General features: G+C 45.2%; 1 protein-coding gene across 2 annotated transcripts; it reads right to left on the bottom strand.

The window, feature by feature from the left end:
* On the bottom strand, positions 1 to 23,983 carry SHISAL2A (shisa like 2A). Of its 2 annotated transcripts, none has more exons than XM_084872949.1 (3): positions 23,439 to 23,983; positions 14,938 to 15,077; positions 1 to 584 (listed from the first exon to the last, which is right to left on the bottom strand). In XM_084872949.1, the coding sequence occupies exons 1-3, from the start codon at positions 23,618 to 23,620 to the stop codon at positions 343 to 345; spliced, it is 564 nt and encodes a 187-aa protein (XP_084729075.1). In that variant the 5' UTR covers positions 23,621 to 23,983; the 3' UTR covers positions 1 to 342. The 2 variants fall into 2 exon arrangements, with proteins under 2 accessions (XP_084729075.1, XP_084729076.1); XM_084872950.1 differs by having other exon boundaries at positions 1 to 569.
* Positions 23,984 to 26,786: the final 2,803 nt, after the last annotated feature.

Genomic DNA, 26,786 nt, shown 5'->3' with positions numbered 1-26,786 from the left:
GATAGAGAGTTAGAAACATCGATGAGAGAGAGTCATCGATCAGCTGCCTCTTGCACACCCCCCACTGGGGATGTGCCCGCAACCAAGGTACATGCCCTTGACCGGAATCGAACCATGCCTGAACTCCCTTTGGCTCACAGTGGGCCAGGCAGGGCAGAATAGCTGGGTCCACAGCAGGCCTTGAGTAGATTGGCTGGGAAAAAGCCTTCATGTATCTCGTTAATCTCATTTTTAGCAAGTCCCTTTGATCATCCCTACCCCCACCTTTCACTGAAAAGAGACTCCGGAAGAGGATGGCGTAGAGAAGTTTATTGGATGTCTATGGGTCTGGTCCATGGGCGATCAGGTTGGGCAGAGGGCCTCCTCGGGGCTGCCAGGAAGGTCACTGGTAGTCGCTGTGGCCCTGAAGCAGTGCTGGAAGAGGCGTTTGGGCTCCATCGCCTGCTCCTCATGGCAGTCCAGCCGTGAGTTCAGGAGGAGGTGACTCTGCCTTAGAGAATTCACTCCCGGTATCTCCACCAACTTGCCTGTAGTCTCCTCCTGGAAGTCAGGGGACATTTCCTCGGGTTCTGGAAAACAGCAAGCTGAGGGCATAGGGTTTCCTCCTGCATCCCATTCCTCCCTTCAGGCTCACACACCCTGGCTAACCTCCCTGAGTGCTTACCTTGAGCAGGTAGGACTGTGCTCAGAATCTTAACACTCATTTAACAAATATTTATTAGTTTATTAGCAATATACCATGCCATGCACTAGGAGCTATCAATGTTCCTAATGAACTTCAAGTTTAGTGGGGGAGACAGACTACACAACTGTTAGATATGAAGACTTAATCTTCAACATAAACCCATGAGGTAGGTACTATTAAAAAACTAATTTAATAGATAAGGATGCAAACTGACTACACAACCAGTATGCAGATAAGTGCTGGAAAATTTTAAAACATACATTATTTTAAGATTCCATGACTTTTTAAAAAATTTATTATTGCTTTATCCTCTCCTCCTCTTATATCTGAATTGGAAAGGAGGCTCACTTGGCTTTATTATTCTCCACTTCCCTGACTTACTCTGTTGCAATATTCTTGGTTCTGCCCCCACCATACCTTAAAGCATTTGTCACTAAATCCATGGTTATTTATAAATCTTTATCTCCCTAGACTTATCAGATTTTGACAGAATTGGGCATTCCTGCCTTAAAAAAAAATGTATCAAGTGTTCAGCCAGAAATGTGAGTCATCTCTTACACCTTCTCCAGTCCCTTCACAAAGCCAAGCAGCCCCCCGGGTCCTGCTGATTCCACCACATCCTGTCGGCCCTATTCATCCATTTCTCTCCATCCTCAAAGCCACCACCTTCTGGAAGGCTTTCATCTCCTGCCCAGAGCACTGGAACAACCTCTAGTCAGGCCCCTCCAGGCTATCCAGAAAGATCTTTCTAAGGTCAAGTGAGTCCAGGGACTATTCTTTTCTTTTTTCTTTTTAAAAAAAATATATTTTATTGATTTTTTTTTTTTTTTACAGAGAGGAAGGGAGAGAGATAGAGAGTTAGAAACATTGATGAGAGAGAGTCATCAATCAGCTGCCTCCTGCATACCCCCCTCTGGGGATGTGCCCGCAACCAAAGTACATGCCCTTGACCGGAATCAAACCCGGGACCCTTCAGTCCGCAGGCTGCTGCTCTATCCACTGAGCCAAACCGGTTTTGGCCCAGGGACTATTCTTTTTCAAAAATCTTCAAATGTCTTACCATCGACCGTGATACTTCAAAGCTCTTCACTACTGGTCCCATCTCTTCTCTTCAGCTTTATTGCTAACCACTTTCCCCTCATGAACTCTATGCTTTGCCACACCAAAATTTTCATTGTTCCCTAAATGGGTCCATTCCTTCACATCTCTGGGTCTTTGTGCTGTTTCTTCTAGAATGACATTTTATATCTTCTCTGTCTAGAAAACTCTTATACTATAAGATCCATTGATGGAGGATATCTGGGGGAGAATGGTGCCTCTGAAACCAAGGGAAGAGTGAATTTCAAGAAGGATGAACTAGATATTGGAATTGGCTATCCAAATCCATTTTTCCCCTTCCCTACCTGGTAATAGCAATTATAGTAGGGTGGCATTGGCTCCATCTCAGTGACAGGAGTGGCACCTGATTGATCTGAGCCGATCAAGTGATCCCATTTCTTTGCCATGTGGATGGGAAATCAGTCCATAGCATTTTCCTGGGCTCAGTGATTGGTTTAGGGGTGGGCACAGAATAGAGCTCAGGCCTTTATATTTACCCCCAACTGAAGGAAAATATAGCTCCCTCTTTTTCCTCCTGGTGCATGGAAGGGAATGCTGGTGGTCAACTTAGTACCATGAGAAAAGTCAGTCTGAGGAGAAAGCCAACACAAATAGAGGGCAGAATCTCAGAGGATGCAGTCACAAGCCTGAGGACATTGTGAACTTCTATTCAAACCATGCCTAAAGCCCACCCTTACTTTTGGACGAATCACCTACGGAGTGAATAAATTTCTCTTTGTTTTGTTTTTGTTTTTTAACTTTTTCTTTTTAAACTATTTAAGATTCACAAGAAGTTACAAAAATAGTCAGAATTCCATATATCTTTCACCCAGCTTTCCCCATTGATAATATCTTATAGAACCATAAAACAATTTCAAAGCCAGGGACTGGCACTGATATACTACTACTAGACGCCTGACCTGCACCCTCTCACAATCCAGGACCCCTCAGGGGATGTCAGATAGCTGGTGTCAGCCTGATCCCTGTAAGCCACTAAGTTTATGGCAATTTGTTACACTGGCCATATGAAATTAATAAATATAATAGATGTATGGTTAACTTTATGAAAACACCACTTCCAAAGTGGCTTTACCACCAGTTGCTTTATTCCTTACTTGGTGTTGCCAGTGTTTTTACTTTAGTATTCTGATAGCTTTATATCCATTTCCTTACCGGCTCAGGAAGGTGAAACATTTTTTTCATGTGCTTATTTGCTATATGTGAAGTAACTGTTAAAGCCTTTTGCATGTTTCTTTTTTCTTTTTCTTTTTTTAAAATATATTTTATTGATTTTGTACAGAGAGGAAGGGAGAGAGATAGAGAGTTAGAAACATCGATGAGAGAGAGTCATTGATCAGCTGACTCTTGCACACCCCCTACTGGGGATATGCCCTTGACCGGAATCGAACCCGGGACCCGTCAGTCCCCAAGCCGGTGCTCTATCCATTGAGCCAAACTGCTCTTGGCATTGCATGTTTCTTAATGGGGATTGTTTGTTTTCTTAATGTTAAGTTTTAGGGATTCTTTATATATTCTGGATAAAAGTCCTTTGTTGGCATATTTCCCCCCAGTAAGGGGTTAAAGTCCCAGCTCTTCAGCTGATACATTAGTTGGTTTCTAGACCAAGCTGCCTCTGATCACCTTCTAATTGGTCAAAGTCCCTCTTAAATTGTGGGGCTCTGAGCAGCAGAGCAGTTACTATAAGAATCGTGTTTGGCTGAAATGCAGTGGTACGACAATCTTATCTGATTCTTCTAACAAACTCAGAGGTAGGTATTATTATTCCATGTTATAGAAAAACTAGTGGCCCAGTGCACAAAATTCGTGCATATTAAGAGGGAATTAATTAGAGGAAATATTTTAATATTGTGGGTATCTGGCTTCCTCCTCCCTCCTGTCAGTCTGGGTCAGTACGGGATGCAGCGTCAAGTCCCACCAGAGCCATGAGACCCAGAGTCAAGTCTCTGCCCACCTGCACATACCTGATGAACATGCAGCCTCCTAGTGATCCATTGTTACGGTGTGAGGGCTTTTTATACACTGAATGGCCAAATTATTATGATCTCTGAACACATAATAATCTGGCCACTCAGTGTATATCCTATATAATAAAACACTAATATGCAAATTTTCCCCTTGACCAGGAGTTCAACCAGCAGGAAGGCCAGTCAACTGCCCATGTCCCCTCCCCCTGGCCAGGCTGGCCGGACCCCACCCATGCATGAATTCATGAACCAGGCCTCTAGTATATAAGAGCAATATGCAAATTAACCATCATTGCATGCAAGCCACACGCATCAGCCACACCCAGCAGCCAATCAGAGAGAGTATGCAAATTAACCACAATCAAGATGGCTGCAGCCACAGAGAGCAGTTGAGAGGCTTGGGTTTCCCTGGCAATAGAGGAAGCCAAGCTTTCCACACACCCTGGCTGGCCTAGGCCTCCACTCAAGGCTACAAAGTTTCAATTATAGAAGATAAATTCCAAGGAAAATGGTGGCAGCCACAGAGCTGAAGAGAGCAGACAAGGATTACCCCCTGCAACAGAGAAAGCAAGGTTTTCCGCACAACCTGGCCGGCTTAGGCCTCCACTCAAGGCTACAGAGTTTCAATTATAGAAGGTACATAAGTCCCAATAGAAATGGCTGCCGGCCACAGAGTGAGCAGGAGGCTTGGCTCCACTCCAGGCTACAAAATTTCAATTGTAGAAGGTAAATAAATTACAGATACCAGGGCCTCCAGTTGGGTCGCCAGGGGGCATGGTTGGCCTGCAAACCACCACAGGCCCCTCACTCAGGCCACCCCACGCCCCAAGGGAACCCCCACCCTGATCTGGGACACTCTTCAGGGCAAACCAGCTGGCCTCCACCCATGCACCAGGCCTCTATCCTATCTAATAAAAGAGTAATATGCAGACTGACTATCACTCCAACACACAAGATGGCTGCCCCCATGTGGTCAAAGATTCTGCCCCCATGCGGACACAAGATGGCTACCACAAACGAAAGAAATGGAGGACAAAAAGCGACTGGATATAGTTCAAATCTATGCTTATAAGGTTTTTCAAGAATTTCCTAGAAAAGGTCGATAAGACCTATGAGGATATGAAAAGAGATCAACTAGAATTAATAAGGAATCAACAAGAAATGATAAGGGATCAACAAGAAATAAAGAATACATTGTCTGAAATAAAAAATATTATACAGACTCCTAAAAACAGACTGGAAGATTGCAAGAATCAAGACAAAGATTTAGAACATAAAGAGCCAGAGGACACTCCTCCGCAGAAGCTAGATGGCCAGAGAATCCAGAAAATTGAAGATAATGTAAGAAACCTCTGGGACAATTTCAAGCGAACCAACATCAGAATTATGGGGGTCCCAGAAGATGAGAGAGAGCAAGATATCGAAAACATACTGAAAGAAATAGTGACAGAAAACTTCCCCCACCTGGTGAAAGAATTAGACTTACAAGTCCAAGAAGTGCACAGAACTCCAAACAAAAGGAATCCAAAGAGGACCACACCAAGACAAATCATAATTAAAATTCCAAGAGCAAAAGACAAACAGAGAATATTAAAAGCAGCAAGAGCAAAGCAGGTAGTTACCTATAAAGGAGCACCTATATGATTGTCAGCTGATTTCTCAACAGAAACCATGCAGGCCAGGCGGGAATGGCAAGAAATATTCAAGGTGATGAATAGTAAGAACCTACAGCCAAAGATAATCTATTCAGCAAAGCTATCACTCAGAATCGAAGGTCAGATAAAGAGCTTCACTAATAAAAAAAAAAGCTAAAGGAGTTCATCACCACCAAACCAGAATTATATGAATTGCTGAAGGGGGTTCTTTCAGAAGAGAAAGTAAATAAAGATAAAAATTATGAACAACAAATACGTAACTATCAACAAGTGAATCTAAAAACCAAGGAAATTTAAAAAAAAATCTGATGAACAATAGTAACTGTTGAATATAATAGAATCAGAGGTATGGAAGGGGAGTGAACTGACGATTCTTGGGGAAAAGGGGAGAGGGGGGCGTGGGAAGAGACTGAACATAAACTGTGCACCTATGGATGAGGACAATGGGGAGTGGGGAAAGGGCAGAGGGTGGGGTGGGAACCTGGTGGAGGAGAGCAATGGTGGTGGGGGGAGGAAAGGAACATTTGTAATAATATGAACAATAAAAATTTATTTTTTAAAAAAAAAGGAATAAAAAAAATGAAAAAAAATAAAATAAAAAATATATATAAAATATAAAATCGACATTACCCAGAACTATAGGAAAGTCGACTAACTGGAAATTCTACAATGAGAAGCAAGGAGAAAACCAGAAGGAAGAGCGCAGGAGCTGTAAAAGCCTAAGGTATGGAGACATGCTGCGCACACGGAGAGGACAAAGCCAGAGAGGAGGGGCGGCTGAGTGCCTGGCTGGCATTTCCTAGTGGGAAGGAGATAAAAGCTCCGACTGTGCTGAACCACAGACCCGACAGCGCTGAACCCCAGTTCTAGGCCAGACCCTGGGGACCCAGGCTCAAACAGAGGGAGCCGGAGCTGTGAGGCGGATTCCCAGGGGAGCGGCGAAAGGCAGAGCCCCCAGAGGTGCGCACATTGTGCACAGAGGACAGACTGTTGACTCTGCTGCTAGATTGCCCTGGCGGGAAGGAGACAAAGGCTCCGGACTGTGCTGGGCCCCAGTTCTGACTGCTCTGAACCCCAGTTCTAGGCCAGACCCTGGGGACCCAGGCTCACACAGAGGGAGCTAGGCTGTAAGGTGGAACCCAGGGGGAGCGGCGAAAGGAGGTCCTGGAGGCGCGCATATTGTGCGCAGAGAAGGAACAGTTGGCTGTGCCTCGGGACTGCCCTGGCAGGAAGGAGACAAAAGCTCCAGACTGCTCTGAACGCCATCTCCAACCCCACTTCCAACTGAACTGAACCCCAGTTCCGGGCTCATTGGGGGAGAGCCTAGACTGTTTGGTAGCAGGCGAAAATCGAGGGCACCTTTCTCTCAAAGGTGTGGGGGATGTGGGAAGAGACTGAACATAAACTGTGCACCTATGGATGAGGACAATGGGGGGTGGGGAAAGGGCAGAGGGTGGGGAGGGGACCTGGTGGAGGAGAGCAATGGAGAGGGGGAATAAAAGAGGAACATTTGTAATAATATGAACAATAAAGATTTATTAAAAAAATAAAAATAAAACAACTATTGAGTATTGGATCTGAGATTCATTTTCCATTCAGTTTGATTCCAAAGCTTGGACTCTTACCACAGAGCAAGTTTAGCCTTAGTATAAATTATGAACTTGGGATACAAAGGCATTTAAGATATTGTTCCTATCTTTGAGATATCAAAAACGCTGGGGAGACTAACATGTAAAATCTAAGTGCCTAATAAAAATAAAAATGAGAGCTTCTAATTGTTAAAAGCCTACCATGTGTCAGAGACTAATTTAGCTCCTATGTAAGCTTCCGCTCTAGTTTTCACAACTTTCTTAGTAGGTATTACTGTATACATTTTACAGAGTAAACTGAGGCCCAGAGAGAAGTGACTTACGTACCTCAGGCCACACAATGGGAGTGACAGAGCCAGGATTAGAGCCAGTCTCTCTGATGCCCTAGGCCAGGCTCGTGCCATCCCACTATTCTCCAAGGACCTCTGTGGCCAGTTCTCCCATTGCCTGGGGCTCTCAGTCTTGAATCTGGGACTAGCCTGTGGTGACCAGCCAGGAGAGGAGTTCTGAGATTTTCTCCCTCCTTTGCAGATGAATTAAAATTACTGCGCTGCAGGTAGGTGATTATGATTGTGGCCAAGAGAAAAAGGATGTACATTCCTTAAATCCCAACAGAGAACTCGCCCTTCCTCTCCCCCTTCTTTCTGTCTGTAGGTGCTCAGAGGGTCTGGGTTCACAGACATCTATCTTAAGGCAAGAAAAAAGAGGAGGCAACTCTCCTGAATTGTCACAGGAAACAGCTACATCAGGCAAACACTCTGCACGGAAAATGGAAGAGAGGAAAACCGCTCCTGCGGAGAGTGTGAATGCCAGCAAACTGAAGGGAATGTTAGACGACGTCTCCTTCAGTCTCTCGAGGAATTTGAAGAGGACATAGGTGATAGGCATGTTAATAATAATGAAGGGACGACGAGAGAGATGCGATAGAAAGGTTTTTGGGAGAGATGAGGGGTCTGAGAAAGAGCTTTAGGGCTCTGCATTCTAACCATTAGCATTCCTTACACTATTTATTGCATATCTCATAAGACAGAAAATGCATTTCCTGACCTTTTGCTAAATGACAGCTTTCGGCTCTCTCTATCTTTTGCCCAATCGCAGCTCTTTCTTCCGCATTAAGTACTGTCCTCTCCTTCCCAGGAGCCTCTTGTCCCTCCTTCTGCATCTGAGTCTGTTTACAGGCCCATTATCCAGCCTTCTTCTGTTATTAACATCAATGGGTTCTTTCAGTCCAGCATTTCCTTGCTAACTATTTGCTACTATTTTACTCTAATCCTTCAGTGTTCTTTTGATTTACAGGTGACTCTTGTTACCAACATCCCATCTTTTGACCCAATCTCATTCATTTAACAGGATGTTTCATTCATTTGAATGAGCAGATACAATTGTAAAGTGAAAACACATTGCAAAATATTAAAAAAAAAAAATATATATATATATATATATATAATGCACATTTATATCTGATATAATGCAAAAAGTTATTACCCACCAAAAGGTAATACACTCTGTGTGGCCTGTGCTTTATTTCATTTTTGCCTATTTGTATTGTCTCACTTTCCAATAAATTATATATATATATATATATATATATATATATATATATATGTGTGTGTGTGTGTGTGTGTGTGTGTGTGTGTGTGTGTGTTGGTATTACTTGCGTCACAAAAAAAAAAAAAAAATACCAAAATAAACACAATAGAACAACTTGTCAATTAAAAAAAAAAAAAGAAAGAAAGAAAAAGACTGACTCGTCATGGAGGCTTGTTTGGGTCACAGGCACCAAATGTGGTGAACTGAAAAGCAGCAGGCTTGCCTGGCCCGGTGGTTCAGTTTGTGGGAGCCTCGTCCTGTACACCAAAAAGGTTTTGGGTTTGATCCCCTGCAGGGCACGTACAGGAAGCAACCGATCTGTTTCTCTCTCTCCCTTCCTCTCTCTCTAAAAATCAATAAAAACATAGCCTCAGGAGAAGATTTTTTTTTAAAAAAAGGCAGTAGTTGGTTCTGAGGTGGTAAATATACAATACAATATACAGATGATGTACTGTAGAATTGCATACCTGAAACCTATATCTTTTTATTACTCAATGTCACCCCAGTAAATTTTTTTTTTTGGTCTCATTAAATGTACCATAGTTGGAATATAAACCCCATACATATCCCACTCGCCTCATCTGCAAAATAGGGTTGATAATAACCACCTGGCAGAGTAATTAAGCAGGTTACATGGGCTAATATGGTTAAAGTCCTTAGCATAGCATCTGGCCCAACAGTAGGAACTCAGTCACCCTTCTGATCAAGCTAGTTACAAGGTTCTAGAGTAAGAAAGTTACCATGTGTGTGTGTGTTTTTGTTTTTGTTTTGTTTTGTTTTGTTTTTTGCATTCTAAGTTTGGGGGGTAATGTGGAGGTGGGGGTGATGGGACAGTACCGAGCACCTGGGTAGCAGAAGGAGTCTGTTTCTAGACTCGGTTCCATTTCCACTCTGTTCTTCTCAGGGCGCTCCCCACCCCTATCCCCACACTCAGCGCTCAGGACCCTGAGGTACAGTGCAATGATCATAGGCTTTCGAGTCTGGGAGGTCGGGACTGACATCCCAGCAACACATGCTCACCACCGTGTAAATTTGGCCAGTTCACTTCCCATGGCTGAGCTTGATGTAAAATGGGCTAATGATCTCTCTACATGTCCTACTGGAGAGGGAGACAGCAAACAGAAATGAAACTCTGCATAAAGGGCAAAGCTCTGATGAATGTACTAGTAAGATAATGGGCCTATAAAATGACTCAGCTGATGGGAAGGAAGGGACAGTACTTAATGAAGAAGAAAGAGAGGAACTAAGAGCAGCAGTTGGGCAAAAGACAGAGCTTAAAGTTATCATTTAGCAAAAGGTCAGGAAATGCATTTTCTATCTTAAAAATAGAACATAAACTATCTCAAAACTCTGGCAATTGAATAATCCAGCTGGCGGCTGAGCAGTAAAAAGGAGGAGGGTGTGTGTTTTTTTTTTTACCAATAGAGCCAAGAGATAAAGTGTATTTCCTTTGATTCAGAAAGGTTTGGTGTCGGGGAGGATATAGAGTGGGGAGTATTGAGGGGACCAGGACACAAGCAGGAGCACTCCCTAGACCTGGCGCAGTGAGGTAAAAAGAGTAGGACTTTGGAGGCAGAAAAACACATATATTTGAATTCCAGATCCACGGTTTACAAACTGTGACCCCTTGGGTAAGTCATCTCACCTTTCTTAGACCTGGTTTTCACATCTGTAAAATGGGTGATAATAACACCTGACTCGTGTAGTTGGGAAAATTGGATGAGATAATGCATGTACAGTTTTAAACAGCATCTGGCACATAGTAGGGACTTGCGTTTCGCAGCACAGGAATAAGGAGAGGAAGGAGACTGGGGTAAAGTTGGCTCTGTCACTTACTCCCTAGGTAACTTAGGCCTCCGTTTCCTCATCTGTAAAATGGATGGTGATAAGACCTATATCTGCCCGGTTATTTGTGAAGAACTAATGAGATGCTCTATTTAGAGCTAGTTCATTCCTTCTAACTGTGGAATCATGTTTCATTATTCCTCTACTGGTAGACATGTAGTTTGTTTCCAATATGACAAATGGCATGTCATTCATCTTTACTATCCTCTTCTAGTATAACTATTTCTTCTAAGAAAATTAGAAGTGGAAGTACTGAGTGATAGGGTGTATTCATTTTTAATATAAATAGATACTGCCAAATTGGTGGTACCAATTTATACTCCTACCGGCAGTATGTGACAGAATCCATTCCCTCCACCCAACCTCCTCAGTATTAATACGATCCATTTTTGTACTTACCAATGTCATTGATAAAAGTTAGGTCCCTTTGAGCCTCTGGTCACAACAATTTTGTCAGCTGGTCAATACGTAACTTTGTTTTGTGTGTTTCTGTTTGAAGATATCTTATTTAACATATATTACTAATTTATTTAGATTTAATTGATGGCCAAAAGCACCATTAACTCCTGCCTGAACAAAGTTTACCCAAAGCATATTTTATCCACAAGGCACATGGCAGTCCTTTTTCATGCTCAGGAACACTAGACGGCACTTCAGCACTACATGTGGGGAGCATTTTCAACAGTGAAACCACCATTAAAGTCATAAAAATGCAAAAACATGTCACTCAATATATCATGAAAAGGACACTTGTTTACAGTCTGAGAGCTAGGAATGTGTGTGATGGGCAACCCAAATTTTTTGCTGCTCTGGGCATGTCCACATTTGCAAGTGACCTTGAAAACGCTGCAAATATTGATTTTGAGGTTACATATAAATTTTAGCAAATAGGCAACTTCACAAATATTGAACCTGCAGATAATGATTGTCTGGCATGTATTTACTTCTATTTATAATATCTTTGCAGTCTATCACTTGATTTTTAACTTTAGGTATACTATCTTCTGTGTTATTTGTATTTGATGTCTGTTTGCATTTTATGTAGGTAAATTTGCCAATTTCCCCCTTATTTTTAAAAAGTAAATGTTTTTACCTTAGCTGGTTTGGCTCAGTGGATACAGCATAGGCCTGGGGACTGAAGGGTCCCGGGTTCAATTCCAGTCAAGGTTGCAGGCTCAAACCGTGGGGTGTGGGGGGCATGCGGGAGGCAGAAATCAGTGATTCTCTATCATCACTGATGTTTCTCTCTCTCTCTCACTCCCCCTTCCTCTCTGAAATCAATAAAAATATATTTTAAAAATATTTTTAAAAAGTAATAATAATTAAATATTTTCTTTAAATTCCTATATTTTAATTAGTGTGTTTCTGGATTTTCTATTCTAGGGTTTCTCAATGTTGGCACTACTGACATTTTGGGTTGGATAATTCTCTGTGGTGGAGCGCTATCCTGTGTGATGGGACGTTTAATAGGATCCCGTCCTCTATCAAAAGATACCGGTAGCAGCCCTCGCCCTTTGTGACAACCAAAAATGTCTTCACACATTGCAAAATGTCTTTGGGTAGCAAATTTGCACTAGTTGAGGACACTGCATTGCCCAATTATACCTGTCAATTTCTGTGCCAATTTCAAACCGACAGATTCTTATCTTTAAAAAATGTTCTAGTATCTGATACGGCAAGTCTCTTCTTTATTTTTCAAAATTGTTTTGTTCACTCTTGCACCTTTAGCCTTCCAGATTAATTTTAGAATGAATCTGACAAATTCCATTAAATCTTTTGTTGGGATTTTTATTTATAGATTAGTTTGGAAAGAACTGATTTGTCCACGATATTGAGTCTTCCTAGTCACATGCTTTCTGTATCTCAACAGATAGGCAGGTTCTTTTATGCCTTTCATGAAATTTTATGATTTTTCTCTATAAAAGTTTAAGCCTGGGCCCTGGCAGGGTAATTCAGTTGGTTAGAGCCGTGGTCGGCAAACCGCCTCACAAGACACAAGCGGCTCTTTGGCCCCTTGAATGTGGCTCTTCCACAAAATACCATGGCCTGGGCGAGTCTATTTTGAAGATGTGGCGTTAGAAGAAGTTTAAGTTTAAAAAATTTGGTTCTTAAAAAGGAATTTCAATCATTGTACTGTTATATTTGGCTCTGTTGACTAATGAGTTTGCTGACCACTGGGTTAGAGCATCAACCTGTTACGCCAAGGTTGAGGGTTTGATCCCAGGTCAGGGCACATATAAGAATCAATCAATGGCCCTAACCGGTTTGGCTCAGTGGATAGAGTGTCAGCCTGCGGACTGAAGGGTCCCAGGTTCAGTTCCAGTCAAGGACATGTACCTTGGTTGCGGGCACATCCTCAGTAGGTGTGCAGGAGGCAGCTGATGGATGTTTCTCTCTCATCCCTCTCCATTCCTCTCTGTAAAAAAAAACAAACAAAAACCAACCAATGGTTCTAGCTGGATAGAGCATCGATCTGCAGACTGAAGGGTCCCGGGTTCGATTCCAGTCAAGGGCACATGCCTGGTTGAGGACTTGATCCCCAGTCGGGGGTGTGAAAAAAGCAGCTGATCAATGATTCTCTCTCATCATCTCTCTCTTCTTCTTTCTTGCTCTCTGAAATCAATAAACATATTTTTAAAAAAAAAAAAAAAAAGAATCAAGAATGCATAGTAAGTGGAACAACAAATCTCTCTCAAATCAATAAAATTTTGCCGAAACCGGTTTGGCTCAGTGGATAGAGCGTCGGCCTGCGAACTGAAGGGTCCCGGGTTCGATTCCGGTCAAGGGCATGTACCTTGGTTGCGGGCATATTCCCAGTGGGGGGTGTGCAAGAGGCAGCTGATGGATGACTCTCTCTCATCGATGTTTCCAGCTCTCTATCTCTTTCCCTTCCTCTCTGTACAAAATCAATAAAATATATTTAAAAATAAAATAAAATAAAATAAAATAAAGTTTTAAAAAGTTAACAAGTAAAAGTTAAAATAGACCTGAGGTGGGTCTATTTTCCTGTTACTTCCTATTCTCCTCCTAGGTCTTCCTGGCTCCAAGGAGAGCCAGAAAAATCCTCCCACACTCAGCCACAGGGGGATTATTATAAGCATCGGGATCTGAGATGTATTCATGTGCTGTTGTTTATCATGAGATTGTTGTGAAACTGGAAAAACAATCTTGTGCAAATGAAAAAGCTCTCTCTACTTTTCCCTGAAACTTAGCTGTTACCCACCCTGCCCCTTCTCCCTCCCTGAGTGTGCCATCTTTGCTTCCGAACTTCAATTCCTCCCTGTCCAGCCTGGCCTTACGCCCCCTACAGGGTGAATGACCCTGTCACTGCATAGTCTCACTTACTCCTGCCCTCACACCTTTAGCCATTATTTACCCTATCCTGAAATGCCTTTGCTCATCTATTTTGCCTAACCAACTCCTTCACTAATTCAGCACCAATTCACGTCTCCTTTCCTTTTTGAAACCCTCCTTACGTTTGGTATTAAACAATTTTGTGCTTAATTGTATGCCTACCCAGACCCAGAGTGGAGGGCTGAAGAAAAAGCATGGCTTTCTGGCAGGAAAACATGGGCCAGATTTCATTCTTAGCATGTATTAGCATGTGATACTTTGCCAAGTCACCTAATCTCTCTCAGCCTTGATTTTCTCATTTGTAAAATGGAGATACTACTACCCATTTTGAGTATTGTCTGCCAAACTATTCGGAAAGATCTGTTGCCAATAGCTACTTGTTTCTTTCACAGTGCCTTGAAGAGGTTGTAAAAATATGTGCAAAAGCAACACTTTGAAGGGGACCCTGGAGGGAAGCTCTGGGTCACCTGTACTAATAAAGAAACTGGTAGGCCAGAACATCAGATTATCCAAAAAATTCCTGTATTTAATTTCTGAATAAATTGAGCTGGGGGAGCAGCAATTTTTTTCTTATTAATTGTATTTTGTTTGGGGTAAAATATTAAAATCAGTTTGCATTTTCTAAGGCTAGAATTAAAACACTGTCTTAGGAAATCCATAAGATGGATTCATCTTGGTGTAACCAACAGAATGCTGACTATACCAAATTATTTTGATAAACGCAGAACATATGAAAAGCTTAGAACGGACATCTTCAGATCATAAACCTCTTTAGAATTATGCTGTTCCTTCTGAATATTCCAGGAACACTCATGAGGCAAGTGCTCCAAATATCATTTTTTTAAAAATATATTTTATTGATTTTTACAGAGAGGAAGGGAGAAAGATAGAGAGCTAGAAATATCGATGAGAGAGAAACATCAACCAGCTGCCTCTTGCACACCCCCTACCGGGGATGTGCCCACAACCAATGTACATGCCCCTGACCGGAATCGAACCCGGGACCTTTCAGTCCGCAGACCGACGCTCTACCACTGAGCCAAATCGGTTTCGGCCCAAATACCATTTCTAAATAGGTCCCCTTTGTAAAAATTCTCGCCTGCTGAGTACAGGAGAGCACGTGACCTCTTTCTTACCTGTAGTCTGCAAGCTTAAACCAGGGTCCAGCTTTGTGTGAGGCTTTGAGCTGACGAACAGGTAACAGAGCACACAGACGGTGACAATGAAGGCCAGGAGGACCACGGCTGCTATGGACAGGCCCACGAGAGCACCGATACTGGGGAGAGAAGACCAGAGAGGAGCTGAGTTCCAGAAAGGGACTTTGGAGGCAGCGTGTTACCGGAGAAGTGTTGTTCTGTCTCCACTTGTCTTAAACAGGCTTTCTGTGCCTAAGCATGGGAAGGAGTATCAACTACACGTCAAGTAATCCCCACGTACGTGGCATGTCTCGGTGCAGCCACAGAGTTGGGACTCTGTGTTCCCTTTCTTCTCTCCTTTTCTCCCTACTTTCCTCTCTGCTCCCACCCCAGGAGCTGGAGATGGGAATTAAAAAGGGAATTCCCCGGTTAACAGGTTAAAGAGCTGTTCCTACATTGCTATTTTTTTAAAAAATATATTTTATTGATTTTTTACAGAGAGGAAGGGAGAGAGATAGAGAGCTAGAAACGTCGATAAGAGAGAAACATCGACCAGTTGCCTCCCACACTCCCCCTACCGGGATGTGGCCCCAACCAATGTACATGCCCTTGACTGGAATCGAACCTGGGACCTTTCAGTCCGCAGACCGACGCTCTACCACTGAGCCAAACCGGTTTTGCCCATTGCTATTTCTTAAAATAAATAAATAAATAAATAAATAGATAAATAAATAAAGACACACATTGACCTTAGTTAAAACCCAGTTGTCTGCCCTGAAGGGTCGCTCAGTGGTTAGAGTGTCAGCCTGTGCACCAAATGGTCTTAGGTTTGATTCCCAGTCAAGGGCAGGAACCTGGGTTGCAAGTTCTATCCCCTGCAGGTTCTATCCTGCCCACCCCCAGTTGGGTGTGTGTGTGTGTGTGTGAGACAGCCAAGCAATGTGTCTTTCTCATCTCTCTGTCTCTCTCTTTCCCTCTCTCTCCCCCCTCTTCTCCCTCTCCTTTTCCTTTTCTCCCGTCCACTCTAAAAAATTAATGGGAAAATTATCCTCAGGTGAGGACTAACAAAAAACACAAAAAACAAAAACCAGTTGTCCTTCCAGTCTCAAGGAAATTTCTGATCCACCCTCCAGTAGGTCATCACATCCGTGTAGACTCCACATCTAGAAACCCCCCTGCCGCTGGTCCCTCACTGTTCAACCGCATTGTGTCTGCCCCAAGTCAGGCCATGGTCGCTTGGTCTCTAGACAACTCCTAGCTCATTTGGGGGCCACCATCACTCCTTTTTCACACGAATTGGAATTTTACCTGTCGTCAAAGGCCCATCTCGAAAGTCTTCTCCTCGATAATGCTTTCCCAGGTCATCTTTCTCTCCCCTCCCTGCACGCCAGGCTAACCTCCCAGGATGCTTTCCTCGGGACCGTCAGCACTTCCCACTGGGTCAGGCAGCCCCGTGTCCGGCAAAGAGCAAAGAGATGTGGAACCAGTCCTATCCGGGTGAGGACCCAGGCTACCACCTGTGAGGTCTTGATGAAATTATTTAACCTTTTGAGCCTAAGTTTCCTTATCTTAAAAGTGAGAATAATCAAATCACAGCACCTCACAGGTGGTAGGTAGTGAGGACGAATGATATATTGTATGTCATAGTCTTGGCACATTGTAGGTGTTTAATACGTTTCTTGTGTGTTCTTTGAAGGCAGACTCAGACCATGTTAAATTGGCTTTGTTGTCCCTTTGTACAAGCCCTGGCACATGATAGGCAGTCAGTGAATATTATTGGATACCTACTATGCACCAGGCTCTGTGAGATATTCTCCAAACGGTAGGAGATGGGTAGGTACCAGGATCTGTTTGTGTGCCCTTCTTGCCTACCACTCTAAAAAAGCGTTTCCAGACCCAATTCCAACTTGTGTGTGGAGATTTCCCCACACCTACAAGTGATTCTCTGGCCCAAGGAGGGTGTCTGAGAACTCAACTCAATTCTGACATGATCTACCCAAGATAGAATCAGATCCCACAGAGTAAGGGTTCAGTGGAACAAGACTACGCCCCTCTGCCTCCCACACACATACACTTCAGACACCGGCTGCAAGCCCAGGCTCTTACCTGTGCTTCTGACCAACCAGTTACAGAGTGGAGGCTCCAATGACCCCCTCCTTGGATTTCATTACGTTGCTAGAATGGCTCACACAACTCAAAGAAAAATCGTTTACTCACTCGATGATTTATTAAAAAGGATATTAAAGGACTCAAATCAACAGTCAGATGCAGAGATAATTAGGGTGACGCCATGAACAAAAGAGCTTCTGTGGAGCTTGGGGCCCAGTAGCTCATGGAAGCATTCTTGTTCCTCAACATGGAAGCTTTCCATGGAGGCTTCATTCTGTGGTCCTGATTGACTAAGTCATTGACCATTGACAGCTGAACTCAACCTCCAGTCTTTCTCTAAGAGGTCAGGAAGACTGAAACCAAACCTCTAATCACATGGTTGGTTTTCCTGACAACCAGACCCCACCCTTGGGTGGAACCCAAAAGACACCTTTATCATTCTCAACACTTAGGAAATGCCAAAGGTTTGGGGAGCTGTGAGCCGGGAAATTGTGGATAAAGACCAAATACCTTAAAAATCACAGTATCGCAGACTCCTTCTCCAGCTTTCCTGCCCACCCTCCTCCCTGAACCAAGCCACGGACTACTTCCTGCCTTTGCCATTCCTGCCAGATTTCATTCCCTGCTAGCTGATGGCTAATTTCCACTAAACAGAAACACCCTAGAGCTTCAGAGAATCTGTATTCCATGGCATAATAAATGATTGGATACCCATGTAATGGAATAGTATAGAGCCCTTAAAAACATGTTTTCAAATAACATTTAAGATCAAGGCTAAATTCAGATGAGATAATGTGTTTTTTTTAAATATATATTTTATTGTTCTTTTACAGAGAGGGAGAGGGATAGAGAGTTAGAAATATCGATCAACTGCCTCCTGCACTCCTCCTACTGGGCATGTGCCCATAACCAAGGTACATGCCCTTGACCGGAATCGAACCTAGGACCCTTCAGTCCACAGGCCAATGCTCTATCCACTGAGCCAAACTGGTTAGGGTAAATGAGATAATGTTAAATGAAAAGAGGACACACTACTAAATATATAGCATAACCCCAACTTGAATAAATTAACACAAATATATACATAATTATACATATGCAAGGTTGGACAGAAATACAAAATGCTAACAGGCTGTCTCTGGGTGAAGCCCAGGCTCTGAACGTCCTGTCTCTGTCCCATTAGGTTTATAATTGTAAAATATTCTGGCCAGAGTTTCAAATGCTAGCCTCTGTATCTTTTTGCCTGAGGGCTTTCTTGGGCCCAGAACAGTACCCACACAGTGAGCAGGTCAGAAGTGCAGGAAAACGAACGCCTGCCTTCTCACACCAGCACACAACTAATGACTGACAGAAGTAGGTACGTAAATACCCAGCTTTTTGGCACTTGGGTGGGATGACTCTGAGATGGAGGTTCTACATTTGGCTGGCTGAGTTCAGCAGGTTTAAGTTCCGCACCATCATTAGCTCCTTTCCTTCCCTCCTCCTCAATTCCCCACCCTCCACCGTTGTCTTTCAGAATTGATTTCATGTAAACTACGTGCCCTCAGATCCCTGTCTCCAAGTCATTTTGGAGAAACCAAGTTAAAATACTGGATCGCCCATGATTTCTTTCTTTTTTTTTTTTAAATATATTTTTTATTGATTTTTTACAGAGAGGAAGGGAGAGAAATAGAGAGCTAGAAACGTCGATGAGAGAGAAACGTCGACCAGCTGCCTCTTGCACACCCCCTACCAGGGATGTGCCCGCAACCAATGTACATGCCCTTGACCGGAATCGAACCTGGGACCTTTCAGTCCCAGACCGATGCTCTACCACTGAGCCAAACCGGTTTCGGCTCTTTTCTCTTTTATCTCTCCTGTCCTTTCCACATTTTCCACATAGAGCATGTAGTACTTGTTAGCTCTTTGGGCATCGTTTCCTCTTTTGAGATATAGTTATTGTTTATAATGCTCTTAGCTGGAGACTTGTGCACAATCTGGGGCCCCTCCTTTTACAAGGGACATCTATGGCCACCTGAATGGAAAGGGCCCCCTAAAAGTAGGGTCCTTTGAAGAGTGGGTGAGCCCTAGCAGGTCTGGCTCAGTGGATGGAGCGTTGGCCCGGACTGAAGGGTCCTGGATTTGATTCCAGTCAAGGGCATGCACTTCCAGTTGCAGGTTCCCTGACCCTGGTCAGGGTGCGTGCAGGAGGCAACCAATCAATGTGTTTCTCTCACATTGATGTTTCTCTCTGTCTCTCTCTCCCTTCCTCTCTCTCTAAAAATCACTGTAAGGATGAACAACAACAACAAAAAGTGGGTGAGAGAGCTGAGGAGAGATATATCCCAGATCAGTGGTTAGTGAGGAAGTGGGCACTGTTTCTGATGGTCTGTCTGGGGACAAAGGAACCAGCCCCCAGCTGGGACAGAGCAGGAGAAGCTCCAAGGAGGGAATTCTGTGCCTCATGTAAGTTGAACTTTAAGTGGTCAGAGTTGTCACATGTATTGTTTCGAGAGGGGTAAATCCCCTATGATTGGGCAGATTTACACAGAACACCTGGATGGGAACAACTTTCAATGAAGTTAGAGATTCCTGCCTTGAATCTCTAACTAATGACTGGCAGAGGTAGGTATGTAAATACTCAGCTTTTTGGCACTTGGGTGGAATGACTCTAAGATGGAGATTCTACATTTGAATCTCCATCTCAGAGTCACTGAACAGCTGCTAGCTCTTCAACTCAGTTTCACAAATTTATGACTATGGCTTCACAGATTTATGACTCTAAAATATAGATCACCTACTGTGACCCCTAGAAAAACATTGGAGGGTCAGTCTAACATTTGTTAGGGTTTTCGAGTCAGGCAAGTTCAATCGTGAATCTTGGTTCTGTCACATATAAGCTGAAAAATCTTTCATCTCTTGATCTTCTTTTTCTTCATCTGTAAAGGTTCCTATCTCACCAGGTGTTCATAAGATTAAATAAGACAGTGCCTGACCACTAATTTTGCCCTCTAGCAAGGCACTGCCTTTGACTCACATCCTAATAAAAAAATAACTACTAATACAGGGTGATTGGAAAATGGACCACATAGTTATAACGCCAGCTGCTTATCCACAGGGAATCTTTCCTCCTCCTCTTTTCCTCTTTGTCCTCCTCCTCCTCTTTCTCCTCCCCTCTTCTCTTTTCTTTTTTAGTCTTCACTTCTTGAGACATGGTTTTAAAGACAGCAATTCTCCTTGAGATCTATTGAAGAAAACAGTATTTACCTGAAGATTTATGTTTTTTAAGGGCCAACTATCATGAAAAGGGCCAAATAGAGTCCAGAGCAAAACAGGGTCTCCACACTGCAATGGCAGTAGAGTTTTCAGGGTTTGGGGTACACTAGTCACCCGAATGTCCTGAGGACCTTCAGTTCTCCTCCTCCACTTTGCAACAGTCCGTGATGTTTATAAACCACCTCACATTCAAACTGAGGAAGAGTCAGCCCTGCAAGCTAAAACCTTTCAGCTGCCCTTGGGGTCATAAGATGGGAGCACACTAACATGTGATGGGGCCTCAGAACTTACCCCATGCAACCCATTGCCTGGTTGTCTAAGCCACTAATGTTCTGTATTGAGGGCCCAAGGTAGCTGGAGGGACCCAGGGGTGCATAGGGAAAAGGTGGTAGTAGAAGGTTGGGGTTCTGGCTGTGTGCTGAGAGGCTTACTCATCTCTCTGTTCCCATAGGGCTAGCAGAGTGCTCAGAAGACAGTGAAGAAGGGTCATGAGTATTTTTGCAATGATCTGAGTAGAGCAGGTTGAAAGAGAGCCAGGCTAGATTTAGACAGTTGTGAAGCAGGACACGCCTGGGCTTGGAGCCGGACAGGCTTGTGGCAGTCCCTGATAGTAACTTCATGGCTTTCAAGTTTTCTCATCTGTAAACTGGAGAGAAAACGTGCCAGCGTTGCAAATGTGTGAGTGCATCTAGCCTTGGATGGTCCTGGGTAATATTCTTTAAGTCTCCGTCTGCTGTGACTTTGCTAGAAAATCTTGAACAATTCACTCTCATATTCCAAGCATCCCTTTCCCCACTGAGGAGCATGGGAAAAGGGAACTCCCTTTTATTGAGCATCTACAATACATCCTAGTCACTTTCACAGGCGTACATAACTTAATCCTCATGATTCCATAAAACAGGCATTACTGTTGTCATTCCAAAGATGAAAAAGAGAATCAGAGATAGTTTGCCTGAAGTCACACCACTACTAAGTGACAGAGCCAAGGTTTGGCCTGGGTTCTCACCAGTCCAAAAGCTCCACATTGTCTCTATACTTCAAAGGGAAGGAAGTACTATTACACTTCAGCACCCACTTCAGTGCTAAGTACACAGTGAGTTTTAAACAAAGACGCCATTGTTACCTGCTGGGTGCATGTCTTCTCTCTCTGAATGGACTGTGAGCTCCTCAGGGGCAGGGGTAATTGATTTTTGTGTCCCCAGTGCCTAGCATAGCACCTGGCATAAAGCAAGGGCTATAATAAATGAATGAAAACATGGATGGACAGAAAATAAATTAATATACTTCTCTGGGTTACAGATAGCAGCTGAATGCACAGGAACTGAAAAACTAGCCATCTGAAAAAAATCCTTTCGAATTATGGTTTGAGCTATTTGGAAAAAGCAATAATAATAACTATCATTGCCAGTGGCATATGCCAAGTTGGTTTCACCTCTTTATTTCATTGGTTCTTGGCTGCGTAAGAAATCAGGGCAATGATTTATCATCCTTCCCATTTGAAAGGTGAAAAGACAAAGGCTCAGAGAAGGTTGAGTGGCAGGCTGTCCTTTCCCACTCAGAGAGCATGCAACCTCTGGTGAAATACCTCCAGGGACAGGAAAATCACGGTCTGCTGAGTTAGCCCACTCCATTTTTGCTGATGCCTATTTCCCAGAGTAAGTGTGGGGTCAAGTCTTACTTTCTGGGTGGGGCCTCTGGAGATGGAGAGAGATTGAGACCAATTGCTCTCAGCCCCACATTGAAGTTCCTGGAATATCAGCAATGGTCTAACTCAGGGGTCCTCAAACTTTTTAAAGTGGGGGCCAGATCACTGTCCCTCAGAGAGCTGGAGGGCCGGACTATATGAACTACTAATCCCTACTGTAACACCTTGGCTGTGCTCACTGCCCAAAAAACCTGGCGGGCAGGATCAGACTCCCCTGGGGGCTGCATGTGGCCCTCGGGGCCGTAGTTTGAAGACCCCTGTAACTAATCCCTTCCCTGCACAAGTGAGGAAACCGAGGCCCTGTGGGTGGATAGTCACCCAATCACACTGCTATCGCACAGCCTGCGCTGTTTTCTGCTGTAGCATTATGCCGTTGTCTCATGATGAACTTGAAGGCAGCTTTGAGCCCTTGGTCTTCTGTCTTAGCTCAGGACGGGAGTACATCCCCAGCACTCAGCACAGGGCCTACAAAAAGCTGTGCTCAGCGGGAGGTGGCTGAAAGAATGACTGAGCCCTGGCCAGTTTGGCTCGGTGGATAGAGCCTTGGCCTGAGGACTGAAGGGTCCCAGGTTCGATTCTAGTCAAGGGCCCATGCTCGAGATGCGGACTTGTTCCCCAGTGGGGGTTGTGCAGGAGGCAGCCAATCAGTGATTCTCTCTCATCATGGATGTTTCTGTCTCACTTTCTTTGAAATCAATAAAAATATATTTTAAAAAAAAGAAGAAAAAAAGAAAGAAAAAGAATGACTGAATAGCAGGGGGAAGAAAAGAGTTGAGGCTGGGCGGGGGCTGGGGTTGAATTAGTGTGTAGCATCAGGTGAGGATTAAGGCTTGGAGCTTCATGAAGGCTTGAGGTTGGATGTAGGTCTATAGAATATTTGGGATCAGGGTGGGACTGCAAGGGGAAATAGGGGCAGACGGAGCTGGTGATAGATGAGTGAGTAAAGTCAGGAATGAGGTTGATGTTGATATTAGGAAGGAGACCCTGGCGGGGGTACTGGAATGAGGGCAGAGTTTGTGTTTGCTGGGAACATTGGAAGAAGGGAGTTTGCTGTTGGGGAGAGGGTTGGTGTGTAGTTTGGGGTTGGGGTGAGGGTGGTGCTGGATGACGCTTGGAGCGGGTTTAAAGTGAAGGCTTTCCTGGGGGGAGCTGGGGTGAGGCTCCAGCTTTGATTTGGATAACGGTTTCGGATCGGGATCAGGATGGGGAATGGAGCAGAGAAGGGGCTGTAGAGGGAGTTGGGTTGGTGATGGGTGAGAGCAAACGTTCATATTGGGCCCTAGGGGCGGGGGGGGGGGGGAATCGTGGTGCGGGCATTGGGGTGGGCACTGGGATGAGACGGAGGGTTCTGACGCAGCCTGGCTGAGGCGGGACGGGAGGGCCAGCCTGGACCGGGGTGCTCGCTCGGCGGGGTTGGGGCCGGGGCCGGTACCTGAGCCACCACATGTAGCTGTGCTCGTAGGGGAAGAAGCTGTGCGGGTCGTCGCAGCAGTACTTGTGGTCGCGGAAGCCGCAGCAGAAGACGGCGGCCGCCTCGCCCCCGGGCCGCGGGCAGCTGAAGCCGCGCACCTCCTCCCGCGCGGCGCTCACGTAGCTCGTGCAGGCGCCGCTCATCGCCGGGCCGGGCGCCGCGGGCAGGAGGCCGGCGGAGGGCGCGGCGGGACGGACGGAGCTCAGAGACAGAGACCCGGGAGGTGGAGAGGCGCAGAGAGGCGCGCAGGGACCGGAGAGGGACCAGGCGAGAGGCCGGGACGCAGCGGTTAGAGACCCGGCGCCCCCAGGACGCAGAGCGGCCGCCAGGTAGGCGGGCGGGAGGGCGCGGCCGGAGGGGGTGGAGGGGTGGGATGGAGGTGGAGGAGGGAGAGCAGGGGGTTGGGGGGGAGGACCCAGGGGCGGTGGGAGTGGAGAGCGGCGGGAGGGAGGCGGGAGCGGGAGCCCGGGCTGGGGTGGAGGGCGGCCGGCGGAGCGGGGCGGGGGAAGCTGCCCCCGGGAGCTGCCCGGCCCCAGGCCGGTCCCTGCCCGCGCTTCCCCGGTGAATGAATGCACGAGGTGCGGGATGCTCAGAGAAGCGGCCCCTGGCCTGGGTGGCTGGCTGGGCGGGAATCGAAGCGTCGATTCCACGTCTGCACGGAGCACCGCCTGGTGCCGGGCACTGAGCGGGATGTGAAGGAGCGGCCAGCCGGCCACCACACAGTAGGGTCAGTATAGGATGGTGAACACGTGACCTCCCTTAACCTTCACAGCGACTCCGAGGACCAAGGATGTTCAAGCCCATTTTATAAGCTTATAAAATGGGCTTGAACAATTTTATGAGCTAAGGGTGGGTCAGAGACAAGTCATCTTTCTCTGGCCCTCAAGCCCGCGATATTTTTTTAAAATATATTTTATTGATTTTTTACAGAGAGGAAGGGAGAGGGATAGAGAGGTAGAAACATCGATGAGACAGAGACATCCATCAGCTGCCTCCTGCACACTCCCCACTGGGGATGTGGCCGCAACCAAGGCGCATGCCCTTGAGTCCGCAGGCCGATCCTCTATCCACTGAGCCAAACCGGTTAGGGCTAGCCAGCGAGATTTCAACCTGGGTCCGGCTCCTTCCCCAGGCCTGGCTCTCACAGTGGACTTCCCTGGCTTCCCTGCCTGTTCTTTCCTTCCCTGAGCAGCTAGCTCAGGCACTGACATGTTCATACTCCCCTGTTCCCACCCTGTCCACACTGGCCCAGGACAAGGGGGCTAATTCATGTCCCAGAGGGTAACCCCCACCCACCAGCAAGCAAAGCCAGTACACCTCTCCATTCTCTAGCATCATTTCCAGTTCACAGGGGCACTGCTGTCACTAGGGTCAGAGGACCACAATCTGAAGGGGCTGTATGAAGCCCTTAGAGATTTCCTGTCTGTCCTCTCGGGGTACATTGGGGAAACTGAGGCTCTGAGAGATGCGCAGTTTGGCTGGATCACACTGAGCCCGGACTAGGGACTTCTGAGCTTTGGTTGTCCCATTCATTCATTATGTGAATAACTCCCTTTCAGCCAGTCACGGGGGACTGGGGCTGAAAAGGACTGGTGGGCCATGTAATCAGTTATCGAGTCACAGCTAGCGTTAAAAATAATAATTAAATGGAATGGGAGAAGTACATGGCGGGTAGTAAAGCTTTGTAAAATGCATTTCTTACTCTGAGTCAGGTCAAAAGATTTAAAAGCCACTGAATCTGACACCTCCCATTGTACCCCCTTCATCCATAGCTCTCCTCATTGTTCACAGCAGTGGGCAGAGTGGGAAACAATGGGATACTTTGGGATTCTCCAGTTCTTCCATCCCTTGCCTTGGGTGTGTGTGGGATAAATCCTGGGCATCAGGGGATCTGGGCTCAAGCCCTAGCTCAAGCCCTTCCTCAATTTTCCTCCTTGTTCTTCCGGTTCCTTTTCTTCATCTAGGTCAGCTCCTAAGATACAAATGTGTGCCATGCCTTTGACCTGGGGCCCCTGAGAAGGGTTGGGACTGGGTCTGCTCTTGAGAAACACATAGTATAATGGGGAGTCACCACAGGACAGGGCGGTGAGAGGGGAAATGCAGGGACCGTGGCCACAGAGAGGTCACCATGTGAAGGACCAGGGAAGAGTCTTGAGGGGGTATTGTCTCAAGAATCACTCTAAGGTCAAATATGAAACTGGAGGCAATTGTTATTATCCCTCAGAAAACTTTTTCCAGCCGCAGATTTCTGCAAACTGTGAACTGGATAGTGTACTCTATCAACGAGTACAGTAGAGAGGTACATTTTGGCCTCTTTATTACAATAGATGGAGAGTAAAGGGGAGGGTGGGATCCTGAAGAAGGAGGAGAGAGCTCCTGGAGACATGGGGTTCAGCTGGGCAGTAGAAAGCACTCTGCTCTGGCTTTTGGTAAAATTGGGAAGCTGCCAACAGTTTTCAAAGTCCTTCTCCAGCCAAGAATTAATTTGTTCCTTCCAGCAACCCTGTGGGTGAGCCAAGCTAGGGTGATCGTGCCTCTGAGAGACATAACAAGCCCAGTGTCACACAGGCAGGGCTGGTACCCACGTCTGTCTAGCCAGGGGGACCCCTTTGGCAGTTTGATGAAGACTATGGCCCTCTATTCAGAAGAATATTTTTAACTATGAAAAATAAATTACTTTGGAATACAGAGGAAACCAATTATATAAAATCATTGTCAAAATATTTATTTTTGTGGTTTAGTCCTTTTTGAAAACATTAAACAACAAGCTCAAAAAATTGGTCTATTACCTATTGTCATTTCGAGGGAGTCAATGAGTGTAAGCAGTATTTCAAGACATCACTACTGTAATGCAATTCAGAAATATCTATGATTTCTATTGGTGACAGAGTCTCAGGTGCTGCTAATGCTGTTGTGATTTGTTGCTTACATGCGTGATAGAAGAAAATGCTACATTTTAGTTGGAGGTTAGTGAAAACAAGGATGCAATTTTTTCAACTCTACCCATGGATCCCCTGGGTTCTGTAGAATCTATGCTAAAAACTTCTGCCTCTTCTGGTCTAGCTCCTACTCCAATGTTTGTTACTTCATCACATGCATAATGTTTCTTTCTGCAGACACTTGTTGCAGACCTACTATGTGCCAGGCAGTTTGACATCTTGTATGTCATATAGTCTTGAAAACTTCCTTTGAAGTAGGTGATATTCTTTCCATTTGGCAGACAAGATAACTGAGACTCGAGGAAGTTACGTGACTTACCCAAAGCCACACAGCCAGTAGCTGAAATCAGAGCCTTGTACCACCTCTTCA

Source organism: Pipistrellus hanaki (genome assembly GCF_964339955.1).
Source record: "Pipistrellus hanaki genome assembly, chromosome: 2".
In the NCBI taxonomy this organism is placed as follows: Eukaryota; Metazoa; Chordata; class Mammalia; order Chiroptera; family Vespertilionidae; genus Pipistrellus; species Pipistrellus hanaki.
The sequence above is the reverse complement of the archived record's forward strand: the minus strand, read 5'-3'. Positions and strand labels throughout refer to the sequence as shown.